Source organism: Pogona vitticeps, chromosome 2, assembly GCF_051106095.1.
Source record: "Pogona vitticeps strain Pit_001003342236 chromosome 2, PviZW2.1, whole genome shotgun sequence".
In the NCBI taxonomy this organism is placed as follows: Eukaryota; Metazoa; Chordata; class Lepidosauria; order Squamata; family Agamidae; genus Pogona; species Pogona vitticeps.
In genome coordinates, this window is record NC_135784.1 from 197,910,189 (window position 1) to 197,927,342 (window position 17,154).

At 41.1% G+C, this 17,154-nt stretch overlaps 1 protein-coding gene across 2 annotated transcripts in view; it reads left to right on the plus strand.

Moving 5' to 3' along the window:
• The window catches only part of LOC110077858 (stimulated by retinoic acid gene 6 protein-like), a 53,407-nt gene that overhangs the window by 14,426 nt on the left and 21,827 nt on the right, over positions 1–17,154 (plus strand). The window contains exons 4-10 of one of the 2 annotated variants that reach the window (XM_072991909.2): positions 3,019–3,149; positions 6,637–6,757; positions 8,879–8,924; positions 11,847–11,975; positions 13,730–13,800; positions 15,517–15,628; positions 16,115–16,262. In XM_072991909.2, the coding sequence (XP_072848010.2) occupies positions 3,019–3,149; positions 6,637–6,757; positions 8,879–8,924; positions 11,847–11,975; positions 13,730–13,800; positions 15,517–15,628; positions 16,115–16,262 (758 nt within the window). The remainder of the gene's footprint in view (positions 1–3,018; positions 3,150–6,636; positions 6,758–8,878; positions 8,925–11,846; positions 11,976–13,729; positions 13,801–15,516; positions 15,629–16,114; positions 16,263–17,154) is intronic. The other variant, XM_078384811.1, reaches the window with a different exon arrangement.

Sequence of the window (17,154 nt, forward strand, 5' to 3'; positions counted from 1 at the left end):
CTCAAAAAACAATTGGATTTTTCCATGTCATGATTGAGCTTCAGAGAACAACAATTTCCTCTGAAGAACCACTGGCATCTGTGCAAAACTCAAGAATGCAATGGTAATTTTACATTGTGTTTTGGTTATGTGACTCTTTATAAAGCCTTGTTATTGCTATATCTGCACATCTGAGCTATTGCAATATGTCTGTACTCAATAAAGAAAGTCTGTATTGCTCTAGATGCATATTTTCCAAGAAAATCAAGACATATCCTAGAAGTGTACACTCCCAGATGTTCAATTTCAGAATTAAAAACTTGAGGAGAACATGTAGAAAGGGTGATAAAAAGAGGCATATCAATAGGTTTTGCAATTTAAAACACCATTAAGATATTAATTTCCAAATCTTAAAGTGGTGTTCAAGAGTTGTATTTTTGTGGTGGACTTGAATACTGTTTGTAGGTTGTGTTTTTACAAACGTTTCCCCATGCGGTCTGTGACCCCTTTTATGTATGGCAGAATACTCCCGCCCACCTCCTGCACGCACTCCTGCACTCCAGAGCGCCCGTGCGAGCACTGTGCCACTGTTTGCACATGCGCGTGCATGCACACTCATTCTCGAGAGAGAGTCTGTGTGTGTGCTCGATCACGCATGAGTGTGGGGAGTGCCCCGCCTTCCCCAGCCACTCCATGGGGTGAAAAAGGTTGGGGAGCCCTGCTTTAAAATGTCCTACACTGTGTGATCCACCTTTGGAAGCCACTCTTAACATGGTGAACAGGCCTGTCAGACAAACGTAGAATAATATTGTCTGGAAGCTATACTCTGTCTTATTTATTTATTTATTTATTTATTTACTTACTTACTTACTTACTTACTTACTTACTTACTTATTACTTACTTACTTATTTTATTTATACCCCACCCATCTGGTCTAAAAGACAACTCTAGGCGGCTATATATATAAAGATTGATCCAAGCATCCACCCAGTAAACCAGCTCCCTTGTCAAAAAGGCAGCAGCTAGATTATTAGTCCAGGTCACAAGGAGTTCCAAGGGATCAAGGCAGGCAGTAAACAAACAAGCCCCTTATCTTCAACACCAAATCAACTGTGAAAGGAGGATTTATTTTATTTATTATTATTATATGGTCATAGACCCGAATATACAAAGATAAAAACATTATATAAGATATACAGAGTAAGTTGTTAAAACACATGAGCAGTACGAAACTTGAGTCATGTGGTTGTCTTAGTATAACATTTTACCAATTCTTAAAACTGAGAATAAAAACTTAGCCACCGACTGTGTGAAAGGAGGATTTACAGCTCTCAGGATGACTATCCCAAGTGTCCAGCTGTTTTCAGTTAGTTATCAGGAGCCTGTTGGATTTTGAGATCCCGAAGTTGTTTCTGCTCCAACAGCAACAGGTGATGTTGCTCCCTCAAACAACTACCCTGCTGTCATGAGTGCAGCTGAAGACCTGGAACCAGAAGGGTTAACTGAGGCTGAGGAGAATGCTGAGCAATCAGAAACACTTGAATCGCCTCCAGATTCTCCTTCCCCAGCAGACAAGCTTCGGGCCAGGCTTCGGGGAAGACTTATGGCAAAAAGGTCAGAGGATCGCTCAAAGGCTGTCCACAGAAACATCCGTTCAACTAGCCCTGAGCACTGACAGGATGGAAAGGTTTCCAGCAGCTCAAGGGGCTGTTTTACTATAAAAACAGCTCCTAGTCATCTAGAATTTCGTGGAAGCAACAAGTCAAAACCTCTGCATCCACGCTCCTACAACTTTGAACCGTGTTTTCCTGAACTCCTGACTCTGGACTCTGACCTTGGACTACGTTCTGTGAGTTGGTTTAGTAATTGGATATCAGCTTTGCATTCTTGGTATTCCTGACCTTTGGACTGGTTTATCGGACTTTGGCTGTTGTAACCCCCGGGAACATGACACCTGCACGTAAATTAGGCCCCCTTCATCCTCTTCTCCTGAACCTCTGAAGGAATCTGCCCAGGTGAGGTGGGGACCCAAATTCCCCCTTAGGTTCTGGCTCAGCTTGGTGAGGTAGGACACTCTTCAAGCAAATGGAAACAAATCATCAAGCATAAATGAGATAGTGGCATTGCTATTTGATGTTGTAGAGAGTACGTCTATCAAAATTCTAACAAGAATATGCCAGCAATGAAGCAAAGACCAACAGACTCGAAATATTCATTATACATATGAGTCTCAAATGGAGATGGGCATGAACCTTGGTTCAGAGGTCTGGTCCAGTTTGTCACTGCCCTTGCACATGGCCCCCTCCCCTGCACACTCATCCATTCCTCGGGTGATGTGCGCTTCCCTTCCTGCCTACCCAGAGCCACTGGCCACTCCCCTTTTGCTGCCCGCTCTCCCCTCTTTCCTCTTCTCCATCAGCCACCCACTCAGACAAGGAGGTGGGACAGGGATTCTTGCAGTGCTGCCTTTGAGTGGGCAGCAGACAGAGAACATGGAAGAAGGAAGAGCAGGCAGCAAAAGGTGAGTGGCCAGTCACACTGGGGAGGCAGGGAGGGTCACCCGAGGAATGGGCGAGTGTGCAGGGGAGGCAGGAAGGGGAAGGGTGCCGTGTCCACACAACATCGGTGCAAATGCAGCGACGATTGGGATGGGCCTCTGAACCAAGATTCGCACCCATCTCTAGTCTCAAAGAAACAAGATCTAAAGACAGCAGTAACGAGAGCCTCATTAAATTAATTTGCCATGCAAACAAAGTGATATTCAAAATTTTACGAAAAAACTTGTTTTGGTTTGCCCCATATGGAACGGAGAAGGAAAAGGAAGATGTGATGGAGACTGTATTGCAAATATACATTGGTTACTGGACCATACAAAAGACTTTAAAAAGAAAATCAATTTGTACTTAATAGATTACAATAAGCCTTTGACTGTGTGCATCAGGAATAGCTACAATTCTTTCTAAAATAAATGGATGCTTTTCTTCTGATAAAATGACTATTGCTTCCCAGGGTCCTAAAAATGTTTCATTGCTTTGCAGACCTATGGATTCCCTCAACGTATTCAGCAACCGATGGACCCTTGGATTCGCTTTTGGAGTTATTGCTGATAAACTGATATTTCTGTTTGAAAAAGATTACTTTCCAGAGGGATTTCCTTCCTGGGCTAAAGGTAATCCACATTATTAAGAACTTGGTAGGCGTTTAGGGTAAAAACTGTTATAAGAGGAAGAAATATTAAGGAAGCATGTGGTTTTCAAAGAACAAAAAGGATTAAACATATGGAGAAGCTGAAAAGGGAAATAAAGGATTTGGAGAGAAAATATATAAAAGAAATATATATGAAAATATATAAATATATAAAAGACAAAGAATCTTACCAGAATTACAAAAAAAGGTTACAAAACATTGAAGTGGAAAAAATACAGAGGATTTAAATATATTTGAATTTAGTAATAAGAATTCAGGATTATTGGCCAGAGTCACACACTTGAAGAAAAGCTGACATTAATTGGGGTAGTTAACAATGAAAACGGTAAGAGCTGTAATTTAGCAAAATTAAAAATGGGCACATTTTATAGATTTTTTTGTATACAGGTGAAAAACATTTGATGGGTAAAATTACAGTATATATAAAAATGTTGGGAAGAAATTGCAACAGACGGATAAGGATTTGATGGAACCACTTACTTATTAGAGAGGAAGAAACAGAAGATACTATTAATATGTTTAAAATAGGGAAGACTCCTGAGATAGATGGATTAGAACAAGAGTATTATAAAACTTTTTTTAAAATGTGTATTCCAAATTGAAGTCTGTTCAATATGATTTTGGAAGGAGGAAAGATACCATTATCTTGGAAATATTCTTCTATAGTATTAATTCCAAAACATAATAAAAACTTAATTAATCCTGGACCTTACAGACATCTTTCACTGGTAAATCAAAATGCACAATTTTGCACCTGTTTTTAAAGACTGTGTTAAACATATGGTACAAGTATAGAAAGAATTTATGTTTGTTTAACTCTCCATTAGGATTAGTGACTGAAATAGAGAATTTTATTTATTTATTTTTGTTTATTTATTAAATGTATACCCCGCCCCTCTAGACCATGTCTACTCGGGGCGGCTTACAACATAAAATAAGACAATATAAAATATAAATAATCATAAAATACAATTAATATATTAGTTAATACAATTAGATTAAAATTAGCAGAATGGAATGAGATGAGAGAAAGAAAGAAAATAAAAGACTTAGCTGACTGGAGGGAAGGCCTGCTTAAATAGCCAAGTTTTTAACTGTTTTTTAAAAACACCCAGCAAGGGTGCCAGCCGAATTTCTGCTGGAAGGGCATTCCACAGCCGAGGGGCCACCGCCAATATGAAAGTTTATGCAGAATTATTTAAAGAAAAAAGTGATTAGATTTAAAGACTGGTTGTATAAAATGAGACTGAAAGATAAAATGAAACAAATCCTTTAAAATAAGAATATATCATGGTTGAATTATATGCAGTTAGAAAGACGGACTAGTGAATGGGTAAAGAAGTATAATAAAGGTAGAGAATATACGAAGTACTGTATGAACAAATTTCTATTATCATATGGAGATATTCAGATGACTGATTCAGTAAAGGGTGCAGTGAGTAAAATTTATAGATTCCTGCTTGATCTGGAAGAAGAGATTGAGAAAGAAGGGTTGAAGTTAGTGTGGGAACAAGACTTAGGAAAAGAATAAATGATGAAGAATGGAGGAAGATGTGGCAAATGAGGTTTTTACGATTTATGTTGGTAAGAATAAGAGAAAAAAATTCAAATAGGGTTTAAGATGTTATTTGACACCGACAGAATTGAATAAAATTAACGCTAGTTATCTGAATGTCTGTTGGAAATGTGAGAAGGAAATTGGTACATACTTTCATATGTGGTAGGAATGCGAAAAAGTCCAAAGATTTTGGAAACTAATCTTTAAAGAACTAAATGACATATGTGAAAAAAATATAGAATTTAAACTAGATAGCTCTGTTATCAATATTTGAGAATGTGGAATATGATAAAATGACTAGAGAATTGATTACCAGTTTATTAACAGCAACCAGATTAATAATAGCTAGGAATTGGAAATCAAAGTCTGAATTTCGAATGGAAGAATGGTACAATGAAATATGGAACATTACTATAAATGATAAATTAACTTGTAACTTAAAGATTAAGAAAGGAGAGCTGAAAAAGAATAATTTATGTGATACATGGGGCAGATTTCTTGAATGTGTGCTAACAAGAGGAAAAGGGAAAGCTTCAGATCAAGAATCAATGCAGTTCTGAAGAAGAGGACAATAAAGGAAGAATAATAATAAAGATAGAGGAAGAAGAGGATTACTGGAAGAGGTCCTGATTATGGTGGTGGGGAACACAGTCAATTTGTATTTTGGTTTATATATTTTATATTTATGTTGTAGTTTAAGGGAAAAAAGTATTAATGGATGGAGAAGGAACCCCCCCCCCCAAAAAAAAAGTGCATTCCAAAATTGAGGTCTGTTCAATATGATTTTGGAAGTTTCCTTTTTCTTTTAGTTTGTATTTTTTTTGTATTGTACTATAGGGTTTTTTATTTGTATTTTTTTCTTTGCTTTAAATAAAAATTACTTTAAAAAGCAATAGTGGAAGGGTGAGAGAACAAACAGCTTGCATCTTCTCTGATATTTCAGTTCATCTATAGTACTCTGTTTACTATTAGTTTAGCTATTAGATATGCTTAAGGCTGCTTCTGAGAGTACACTTTCTTATCCACTACAAATCGCGAAATCCCAACCCCACATTCAACTATGAAGCCAGTCAATGACTAGCCATCCAATATTTCCATTACTACAGATAAGGTAGTCTTCCCCATCTAGTCCTCTCCCTCCTCCATGATCTGATCCCTATGGTGTAGAAGTACACTTGGGTTCTTGTAGCAGCAGCAAGGAGCTGATCTTGCAAAGAGCTCTTGTGCTTTTGCCTTTGTGCCAGGGCAGAAGGCTCAAATGTCAAGCAGAGAGAAATCTATTTCTAGAAGGAGTGCTCCCTCACATGGTGAAAAAGGTGTAGTTGTGAAAGCATCTCAGAAGAAGGAGCATCAGTGTCATCTAGATTATCTCTGGATTGGAAGCAATAACTTCTTTCACATACATAATTTACAGTAGAAACACCAGGAACCAAGCTGTGCTGATTTTAGTGTTGTCATACTTTGACCACCACATGGAAAAGTGGAGCATTTTGCAACCTTCATGCCCTTCTGGTTAGTTATGCGAAGGAAGGGGAGTTCCTATCAGGACAAGGAAGGTCAATAATTCAGTTGGATCGGAACCAGGCATTTGGACTGACTGGGAGCTCTGAGCCGAAACAATTGTAGAAGTAGCTGGTGTATTATGGGAAAGTGGAAGGTCAAACACAATGGTATAATTCTTCCCTGTAGCTGCTGTAAAAGTAAAGCTGAAAGGTTTTAAAAATTTGATTAGTTTCCAAGGCCCAATTTTTTTTTGAAGTGATAGCAGCAGCTGTTCTGTGGAAAATGCGAGGCCTCAATATGGAGTAACTATTGTTTGTTTACAGTGACGGAAGAATGGAATCAAAATACGCTCACTTGCGCTCTCTTTCTCTCTCTCTCTCTTTTGCAGTTTTCTGGGTGATGCTCTTAGCCATAGAAGTGGGTGTCTCTTCATACCCTTTCTTTGTCTGTCTTTCAACAAGATACGCCATGACGGGAGCGGTGCTTGGGTTCCTTTACACAGCAGCTTGGTGCGCAAAGTATTCGCTAGAGCCGGTGGTCGGAGGGCCACTCCTAAGAATGACTAAAGTTATGGGAGACGGGCTATGACAGGAGAACCTGAAAGGCATCATCACTGCTGGAAGAGGGAAAGTTATGTTTGAAACAAGACAGGAGGGGCAAATGCCAACTAGCCAAGATGGGCAATCTCAGCCTGCACAACAGTTGTGCCACCAGGTCTGAAATCAGCCAGCCCAAGGTGGTTTTGTAGGCATGTGAGACTTTTGGCCATTCAAACCCACTCTAGCCAGCATAGTTTTGAGTCTGGATTGCGCTGAGAATCCGCTGCTTAGTCTAGTTACATCTATAACTTCTCAAGGGGGTTGTTACTTATTGTGGAGTTCCTTCTGGATCAAAACAACCAGGAATGGGACTGTTGTGATCCCCCCAAATACAGTGGTGCCTCGCATTGCGACGTTAATTCGTTCGAGCCAAATCACTGTTGAACGAAAACGTCGCAATGCGAAATTTAAAAAGCCCATAGAAACGCATTAAAACACGATTAATGCGTTCCTGTGGGCTTAAAACTCACCGTTCAGCGAAGATCCTCCATAGCACGGCCATTTCTGGTGCCTCTAAAGCGAGGAATCCGTCCCAGAAAACAGCGGGCAGCCATGTTTTTTCCCCGGCGGTCATTTTGAAACCGCCGATCAGCTGGCTGAAAATGGTCGCTTTGCGATGATCGGTCATCGTAAAGCGAAAATACCCCGTAGGGAACATTGCAAAGCGATCGCAAAATCTTTGTCGCAAAACGATTTCATCGCTAAAAAGAGCGCTCGCTAAGCGAGGCACCACTGTATGTGGTTCAGTCAGTACAGGGGGCCTAGGACATGATAATTTACCCTTGGTTTTTTCTGTGCTCTTGGGCATGGGAAGGAACTGGCATATATCATCCTTATTTGGAGTTGCAGCATTAAGTTTAGTTTTTAATCTGCCTGCCTGCCAGCCAGCCTATCTATTATCAAAGACTTAAAATCAGTATTTTTCTGACTTAGATAGTTTTCCATACTACCTTTGATTAATATTAAGGAATGGGCAGATGGGTGATCAAGTCAAGAATGTGGTACTGTACAGTGTTACAGCAGCTATCAATTACAGCTGCTGCCCAGGATGAAACAGTTGTGTCTTTGTTTACAGGCAAAATTCAGAAGCATTTTGTACCCCCTAAAAACGTAGGCCTAAATCAAGTTGATAGTCCCTGTTAGGGTAGACCTATGGAATCAGTTGCTGAAATAACTGGAATAACTATGGAATCAGTCGCTGTAATAACTTACTTTGTTTTGCTTTGTTTATATCCCACCTTTTCCCCAGTGAAGGGACTCATTTATCTGAACATATAAAGATATGTTCAGGCAAAAGAAAGAAAAGAGAACCCCACTGTTTTAGTTGGTCTGCTCTAACTGGGAACAGAATCTCAGTTTAAGCCTAACAGATTTTTAATGACATGAGGTTTGAGTAAGATGAATCTATTTTCCTAGAGCTGCATAAAGCTGTATAAAGAGTAATCCTCAGCTTTCACATTTATCAACACATGGTCAGGAAATGATGAAGAGGGAGGAGTGATGTTCAAGAAGGAAATTAAAACCCACAATCAACATACAGGTATTGTTACAATTACAGAAAAGCAGATTAGTCACAGTGAACATTAACTTAGCAGCAATGGTAATAATAAAAACATCTTAGCATTGGTATGCAACTTGCCACATGTAAGAGGATTAAAATAAGCAAAACTCCAAAGACCCTTCTGGCAGGATGAGCCCAATCCAAAAGGTGTGCTAACTTTGCAGCCTCTCCAGCTTGCTCTCTATCTTGTTGTGTATAATTTAGGTCTCTATACAATTTGACGAGGCCACAGTGAGGGGAATCCCAGCAAGCAGGTTGAAAGTAGCGTTGTGGCAATGTCTCTGTGAAAAGGAGGCAGGTTGGAAAGTTGCTTCTTAGTCCTTAAATTTTGAAACTTTCTTTTTATTGGAGAAGATTGGCTTTCAGGTAGAATGCCATAGGGACAGTTTGAATACTTTGGTCTTGATCTAGTTTAATTAAGGCAAACACCACCATCTTAGGGGGCCTACTAACTCCTGTGTTCTTTGCAGGCTAGCAGTCACGATTGTAGACAGTCTGCACTGCCCTGAGGAAGATGTAAGTATATACGTATTGTTATTACACTTGTTTAATGAACATTGCGGGCTTCAGGGCCTAGCGCAGAGGTGACATCTTAGTTAGGGTTGCCAGATGTCAAGCAAAAGGAGGACATGTCCTCCTTTTTAGCCTAATGTCCTCCGTCAGGCAGGCAAAGATAAAAATCTTTAAAATGTCAGGCTTTTGTTTATTTTATGTTAGAATTTTGGATGGGAGGGGGAGAGGTGGAAGGACCCCAGTCCCCCTTGCTTTCCCCACCCCCACCTGCCCACCCACTCCCGGTATTTTGAAAAAAAGCCTCCATTGAATTTATTTTTATTTATTTAACTTGACTGTTTCTTGGTCGGTTCACTAAGAGACCTTTATTGGCAGCTATTGTAATAAAATTGTATTGATTGTGGTTTTAATCTGGAACGATTCAAATGAAACATTCAATATGTCCTCCTTTGTCCTCCTTTTTGTCTTTCTATGTCCTCCTTTTAGTACCCATGTATCTGGCAACCCTAATCTTAGTGGTTATGAGAGTGGCAGGTTTTTGCCACTCATGGACTTCTGGGGTGGGGTGGGGCAGCATACTGAAAGAAAGAAAGAAAGAAAGAAAGAAGCCATTTAACTAACTAGAAATGGCTTGACATTCACTTCCAATTTCCAGAAAATAATGTTTGGGGAGTGTTAAAAAATGCAGGCCCTATTTCAAAGGTAAACCATCATTCATGGAGGCTTCCAGAATGTGTAGCTTTTCCTTTTTTGCTGGGGGAGGGGGAGAAGGGGGCTGGGGCATGGCTCCCCCCTCTGCGAAAATAGCCTTCAAGGTGCTAGCCAAGCTTGAAAATGTGTGACACAGCTGTCTCACCAAAGCTTAACATGTCTGGATCTGATCCCTGGAGCAGAAACGCTTAAGGACCCCTTCCATATGTATGGTGCAAATGAATTCCTCCTTGAAGGCTCTCTAGTTATATTAGCTGAGCGCTTCAGGAATCTATAGCACTGGTTCTTAACCTTGGGTTACTCAGGAGTTTTGGACTGCAACTCCCAGAAGCCTTCACCACCAGCTGTGCTGACTGGGGTTTCTGGGAGTTGCAGTTCAAAAGCATCTGAGTAACAAAGGTTAAGAACCACTGAATAGTTTAAAAAGTAACTTTTTGAAACACAGTGGGGAGTTCGATTCCCCACTGTGCCTCCTTGATGATCCATAAGATCCCTTCCAGCTCTGCAGTTCTGAGAGGAGAAGGATGATTAATATTACAGTTCAAAACAATGATGAATGGGGCTGTTATGCTAACAGGTTACGGAGAGACCCAACGTATTTTTACAGGTTATCACAAGAGTTGGGGATATCCGAGGGTCCGGTCCCTCTGGGACCGGACCCTGTCCACTCACATGTCCTGCTGCAGCACCAGTCCCGCTCATCCTTCCAATGGCACCTGGAGCTCCGCTCTCTTCCTGCTTGGCTGGCCACTCCAGGCAGTGGGAGGGAGAACAAGTCTCTAGTTATCGCCTTAATACAGTGGTGCCTCGCTTAACAATTGCCTCATTAAACGACAAAACCGCTATACGATGACTGTTTTGCGATCACTTTTGCAATTGCAAAGGGATGTTTTAATAGGCAAAATCCGCTGTGCGACGATCGGTTCCCTGCTTCAGGAACTGATTCTTCGCATTAGGATGCTTTTAAAACAGCTGATCAGCGGCTTCAAAATGGCCGCCCGCTGTGTAAAATGGCTCCCCGCTGTGTTTTTGGACTGATTCCTCGCTATATAGGCACCGAAAATGGCCACCCCTAGGGAGGATCTTCGCTGGACGGTGAGTTTTTCAGCCCATTGTAATGCATTGAACGGGTTTTCAATGTGTTTCAATGGGATTTTTTATTTCGCTTAACGAGGATTTTGCTCTAATCTGGAACAGATTATCCTCGTTAAGCGAGGCACCACTGTATTTGGTCTGTTATTAACTACATGCGTTGTTTGAATGGGTGACCTTCCTGTAGTCAAGCCACCGGTCACAACATGAGTTTGATCTTGATGGGCTCAGTTGGCTGGCTCAACGTTGCCTGCCATCCTTTTGAAGTCAGCTGAATAACCAGCTTGCTGGGAAGTTGGTATAATTCTTGTAAACTGCCCAGAGTGTGCTTTAGCATTACAGTGGGGTCTTGACTTAAGAACGGCTCGAGTTAAGAACATTTTGACTTAAGAACCACTCTCATAGGAAAATATTCTTGACTTACATACTTAGATTTGAGTTAAGAACTGAAAAAAACCACGTGGGAGGCAGGGAAAGTGCAAAATTTGAACTTTCAGTTAACTGTTGGCCAGTGAAAAGGGTGCCTGTCTGCTTCCTCACTCCTCCCAGCGTTTAGAGAGTGGATTGGGAGACAGTCTTCAGACTGCCTGGTACTGCCTGGACTGTATTTTCCCTGCCTTCCCTGAACCTTTCTTGACCTAAGAAAAAAAGAAACAAAATATCCCCCTCTAGTGGTCGAAGGCGGAATAGCAGCTTCCCATTAGTTTCTATGGACAGAAAAGAGCAGATACGGATCAAATGGTTTTCAATGCATTCCTATGGGAAATGCAGATTTGACCTGAGAACCTTTTGACTTGAGAACCACCTTCCAATACGGATTAAGTTCTCAAGTCAAGACCCCACTGTATAGGGTGGCATATAAATTGAATCTGTGACCTTTCCTGCTAATAAAAAATATGCCCCGCTCCCTATATATTGTTGTTTCCCAGTTGGAATTTGGACCCCAGACCAAAAAAGGGTTTTCTCTTCCATAAAGATTAGCAGATATTTATCACTGAGCAGGCCAGGATGAATGTTCAGACCAGCCTGGGTATCGCCCATTTCATAGATTAAGCCAGCTTTACAGAATAGAAGCAGTCATGGCAAGTGGTGTGCATTGTTAATTTTGTTTTCTTTGCATAGGTTTGGGGCGAATATAACAAAATAATTCTGCTGTGGCCATCCTTGGTGTGCTACGTTTTCCTCCTAGGACAATTTGTTCGCCTTTTTGTGAAAGCCATAAGAGCACGGTATGGCCTAGATTCTCTAGATGTGAGTATTACAGTATCTGCTAAGTAGTCTATTCTCTTTTCTTAAAAAAAACTAAATGAAACAAAAAATCCTCCCCGCCCCCTTTGTTGGGGTCTGTGTATCAATGTGTAGCCTGCATAATTAAATTGTAACTCCCCCCTCCGAAGAAACTTTTTTTTGAAAAGTTGCCAGTCATCTTCAAAATCTCATTCTCCTGTTTTTAAACAGACTTGCATGGTCTGTTGGAAGCTCACTTGTGATTTTTTTCTGAAGATTTCCTGAGAATACAGTGGTGCCTCGCTTAACGGGCACCCCGTTTAACGACGAAATCGCATAGCGATGAAGATTTTGTGATCGCTTTTGCGATCGCTTTGCGATGGTCTGAATGGGGTTTTTTCGCTTTGTGATGATCAGTTCCCAGTTTCGCTTACCGATTATCGCAAAGCGATGATTTCCCCCCGCCGATCGGCGGTTCCAAAATGGCCGCCGGGTTAAAAAAACGGCCACCTGCTGTGTTTTCGCACGGATACCTCGGTTACCAGGCAGCGAAAATGGCCGCCGTATGGAGGATCTTCGCTTAAAGGTCAGTTTTAAGCCCATAGGAACGCATTGAAGGGGTTTCAATGCATTCCTATGGGCTTTTTTAAATCGCATAGCGACGAAATCGCTTAGCAGCGATTTTTGCTGCACCGATTAACGTCGCTATGCGAGGCACCACTGTATAGATACCAATAATTATAAAACATACCTTTTGTATGATTGCTTTTTTTTAAAAAAAGGATTGTACTTCCCCTCCCCCTTCTTTTCTTTTCTAATGGTCTCATCCTGACTGTCCTTGGTTGCCTTGGTTTTCCACCGGAAACTGGTACATCCTGCGGCAGTTTCTCATGCTCTGAGTAATCACTAGAGGGATCTTACAAGTAATGAGTTACAAGTGATATAGTTACTTGGAATGAGTTACTCTTTTATGTGTGTGGTAACAATGGCAAACAAAGGGCCAGTACATGTTTCACATAGCCCATGGTTATAGGAAAGAATTCCTTGACAGCAGATTACATGATATTGTCACAGCAGGCAGTTTTCTTGCTGCCTGTAATTTGCAAATTAACTTGGCTTTGTTTCGTGATTAGTCATCAGGACCGAAGCATGTTCCTTGCTGCATGCTTGACTTCCAAGACAAAAGTCCGCCTGAATCCATTTCTTAAAAATTAAAACTATTTTAGCCATAATCATGGGGGTTACCCGTAATGTATAATTGGACTGAAAATTACATTTTAGATATAACCAAGAACAGACTCACTTTCCTGATGTATGAAGTAATGTTTTCTAGTTGCCTTTAAATGTTGCCTTTAAAAGATGTCGTAGGCAACTTTACAGATATTTTGACAAATCCTAATTTTTTAAAGAAAACAATGGAAAATGAAAAGAACAAGGAAGAAAATCAGTAGAGAATTTGCCTTTGTATTAGCAGCAGTGAGTTGTTTATTTTAAACATTATAGTGTGTGCCAGGCATAAATTAATTTATAGCAGTCAGTTTCCAAGCTCTAGTGATATAGCACATTAGTGGGAACAGGGAATTGTCCCAGTTTATTGCTGGAATGAGAGGCCAGTGGAGTGCATTGTGCTGCCTGCACAATATAAAATAAACATTTATAATTAAAAGCCTCACATCTGTTTTCCTCAGTTAGAACCCTGCAGGTGGGCAGACGCTGAGTTTCGCAACTATAAAGTGTCATTCATGCAATAAAATATGTCTGTTTTCTTCCACATGCAGGAGGAGACATCCCTGCTGGAGGCATCTCAGGCTCAATATGTCCATCGCCTGCTGAGGAAACCTCCCTTGGAGTGAGATTCATTTTTTTCTTGGGGTCTGTTCCTTTTCAAAGTGAAAAAAAGCAATACAGTGGTGCCCCGCTAGACGCTTACCCTGCATGATGTCAAAATCGCTTAACGATGACATTTTTGCGATCGCTATTGCAATCGCAAAACGATGGTTCCAATGGGGAAAATCTGTATTACGTTGATTAGGAGCCTGCTTCGTGAACCGTTTGTTCGCTATATGATGATTTTTCCGATTCCACAAAATGGCTTCCCTCCGCAAAATGGCTTCCCTCCCTTCGCAAAATGGCTGCTTTCCGGACCCCTGCTTCGGAAGACAGCCATTTTTAACAGCTGATCGGCTGTTTTATATGGGCAGTTTTCACTGGACGGTGAGGTATTTCCCAATTGGAACGCATTGACCGGTTTTCAATGCATTCCAATGTGTTTTTTTTCCGCTTGACGACTATTTCGCTTAACAGTGATTTTCCTAGAACGGATTATCATCGTCAAGCGGGGCACCACTGTAGGTAATGTTGATGTAGTCATCTGGTGGCAGCTGAGGGGCACGTATCATGAGCGCTTAGTTTGGTGAAACAAGCAGGGGCCACGTGGGGATTGTGATAGTAATCTGTATTCCATTGTGGCTGAATGTCTCTCCTTTTGCTCTTTTTCTGCATGGGTAGAAGGGTGCTGGATGGCAGAGACAGAAAAACTGGCGTGTGCTGTATATGATACTTCCATCCTGTAGCCTGGCAGAACCCCAGTGACTGGGATCATCTTCCTTCTAGGCCAGTGGTCCCCAACCTTGGGCCTCCAGATGTTCTTAGACTACAACTTCCAGAAGCCTTCACCACCACCTCTGCTGGCCCAGATTTCTGGGAGTTGAAGTCCAAGAACATCTGGAGTCCCAAGGTTGGAGACCACTGTTCTAGGCCATTAAATGAATGCCCATTCTCAGTAGGTGACACAAGTTGTCAGCTTGGGCTGAGGCAGGGTGGTAACCTGTACGCACCTTTGGACTGGCTGAGTCTGCTTCCTCCCTCTATTTTTGAATTTAATGGCCTGGAGGAAAGCAGGTCTCAACTTACTGGGCAGTCAAGAAGAGTCTTGGTAGCCTCCTGGTTTTCCTCCACCTTGCTTGCCTTCCACCAAACCAGGAACAGTTACAAATGCTCCAGTTTTTGAGATGATCATAGCCACAGACTGACAGAGCTTCTCTCCTCCTGGAAGGAGGCCAGTTTTTTTTTTACTGCTTTTGGTCTGCCTTCCAAGGAAGAGGGAGTTATTCCTCCCCCCAATTGCTATGTGGTCCCTCCCTGGGTAAGACAAACACTCACAACAGGTTCTGTTCACACCAGTGGAGGCTGGAGACTCTTATTTCAGAGGTGGCTGGGAATCCAGTATGGGTTTTAATCTGTGCTTTACAGGAGACAATCCAGATACTGAACCTATTCTTGGAGTAGGGTTCAGTACTGTGGACAGCTTCTGTAAAGTAAGGACAAAAAATGGGAATGGATTTGTAGCACCTCTGAAACTGGAGTTACCAGCCTCCAATTTAAAAAAAAAAGACATATGAGTAGGAGCCTCAGCCATAAGGGGTTTGAAATTCTGAGCAAAAAAGGGGAAAGAGCTTCTTTCTCCAAGCATTTGGACTGGTCATCAGCAAGGCAAGAGGTGCTTCAGAGCACCCCTTCTTTGAACTATGTTAATCTCCCACTTTATATCTCTGTCTACCAACAGGCAACCTCAGAAATCATGGTTTCGGAAGAAGTTGTACGAATGGGATCCTTACTTCCAGTTCCCAAGCAGGATCATTAGCACAACTGTGCTTATCATCGTTAGCCTTTATATAGTATGTAAAAGAAAAAATTCTCTGAAGTATTTGCTACTGACCCGAAAAGCAGTCTAATGGCTGGTTTTGCTTGGAAGGAAAGCTGGCTGGTCCAAGCAAGGTCTGCTGAAACCAGCAGATTCCCGATGAATGGCATCTGTGATAGCCATTGTATCCCTTAAAGATAGTCCCACCCTGTGAGACAGGGTGGTTCCACCCGATGCCCTCCAGATTGGTATTGTCTCAGTCTGAGAGATCTAGGTGGAGTAGTACTGCAAAGCATCTGGACGCTCACAAGAAGGAAAAGGCTGAAAATATGTTTATATCATTCATTTGAGAGGCATGATTATTTTTTCAATTATTTTTAAAATTATTATCTGCATTCTTTATTCGAGATATACCTAAGTAACTTTAACCCATGACAACTTATTGCATGATTTGATCTTATCACTTTCTTCTTGAGATATTCAAACCCACTACTGATATTGGCTTTCATTCACCCTCCAGTTTGTTTTAGGTGAATTTATTATGGTCCAGAGTCTAATGAAAATGATCAGAAAATTATTTGATATCATCAAAGTGAAATTCTATGACGGGTCAGAGGAAATGACATCGTTTTTCTATATTATTGAAGAATTTCTTGATATCACCAAAGGTACAGCAAACATGATTTTTCAATTTAATGTAATGTTATATGGTCTGTTGGGACTGTCTTTGCATAAAAATGGTGGGGAATGTGTTGCAACATAATCCATAGATGAGATGAAACAAAACCGAACAAGCAAAGAGAAAGTGACAGTGCTTACACACACTGGCCCATTCTTTTTTCCTTTTGATGGGAAAAAGATCAACGCGATATGGGAAAAGTCTCTCCTTCAGGGCCAGAAAAAACTTATCTCCTTGCTGCAGATCCAAACTCATATCTGCATCACAGGAGATAGCTTCAGTTTTCTTCTAGAGCCTGTCCCCGCCATCAACAAAGCAATAAAAAGAGAAAACAACAATTTCTTCGTCTTAGGGCCTTTCGACATTTCTCCAAAACCCCCACAATATATAGTGAAAATAATTTTATTTCTAAGCTTCATGTGATTTTTGAGCCATTTTCTGCGTTCCTATTTAGTAATTGAAATGCATCTTTTCTCTTAATGTACCGATTTTGGAGGCAACAAACTTTTCACTTGTGTTCTTAAATCGGCCATGCATGGACAAGCTCCCTTTTAAAACTGGCTGTAAGGTTCACAATGAGCTTAAGTCGATTAAGAAAACAGCATGCTAAAATAAACGGCCCTCTAGTGGTTGTTTGTTTTAACTTGCTTCCTAAGAAAATAAACCAAGTCAGAGGAAAAATCAATATGCATTTCGGAATCCATTGTGTGAATGTGAAACTTAGCACAGTTTTTAACAAAGGTCAAATCCCAGGTTTTTTTGGCTGTGTGACCAGGCTCAGAGAAGAAGGGTAACTCCTGTGTACGTTTTCCATCTCTCAGCTTCATCCGTAGGAGAGCCTTTTTCATGCCTTGGCCACCTTCCCCTTAGCCTTATGTCAG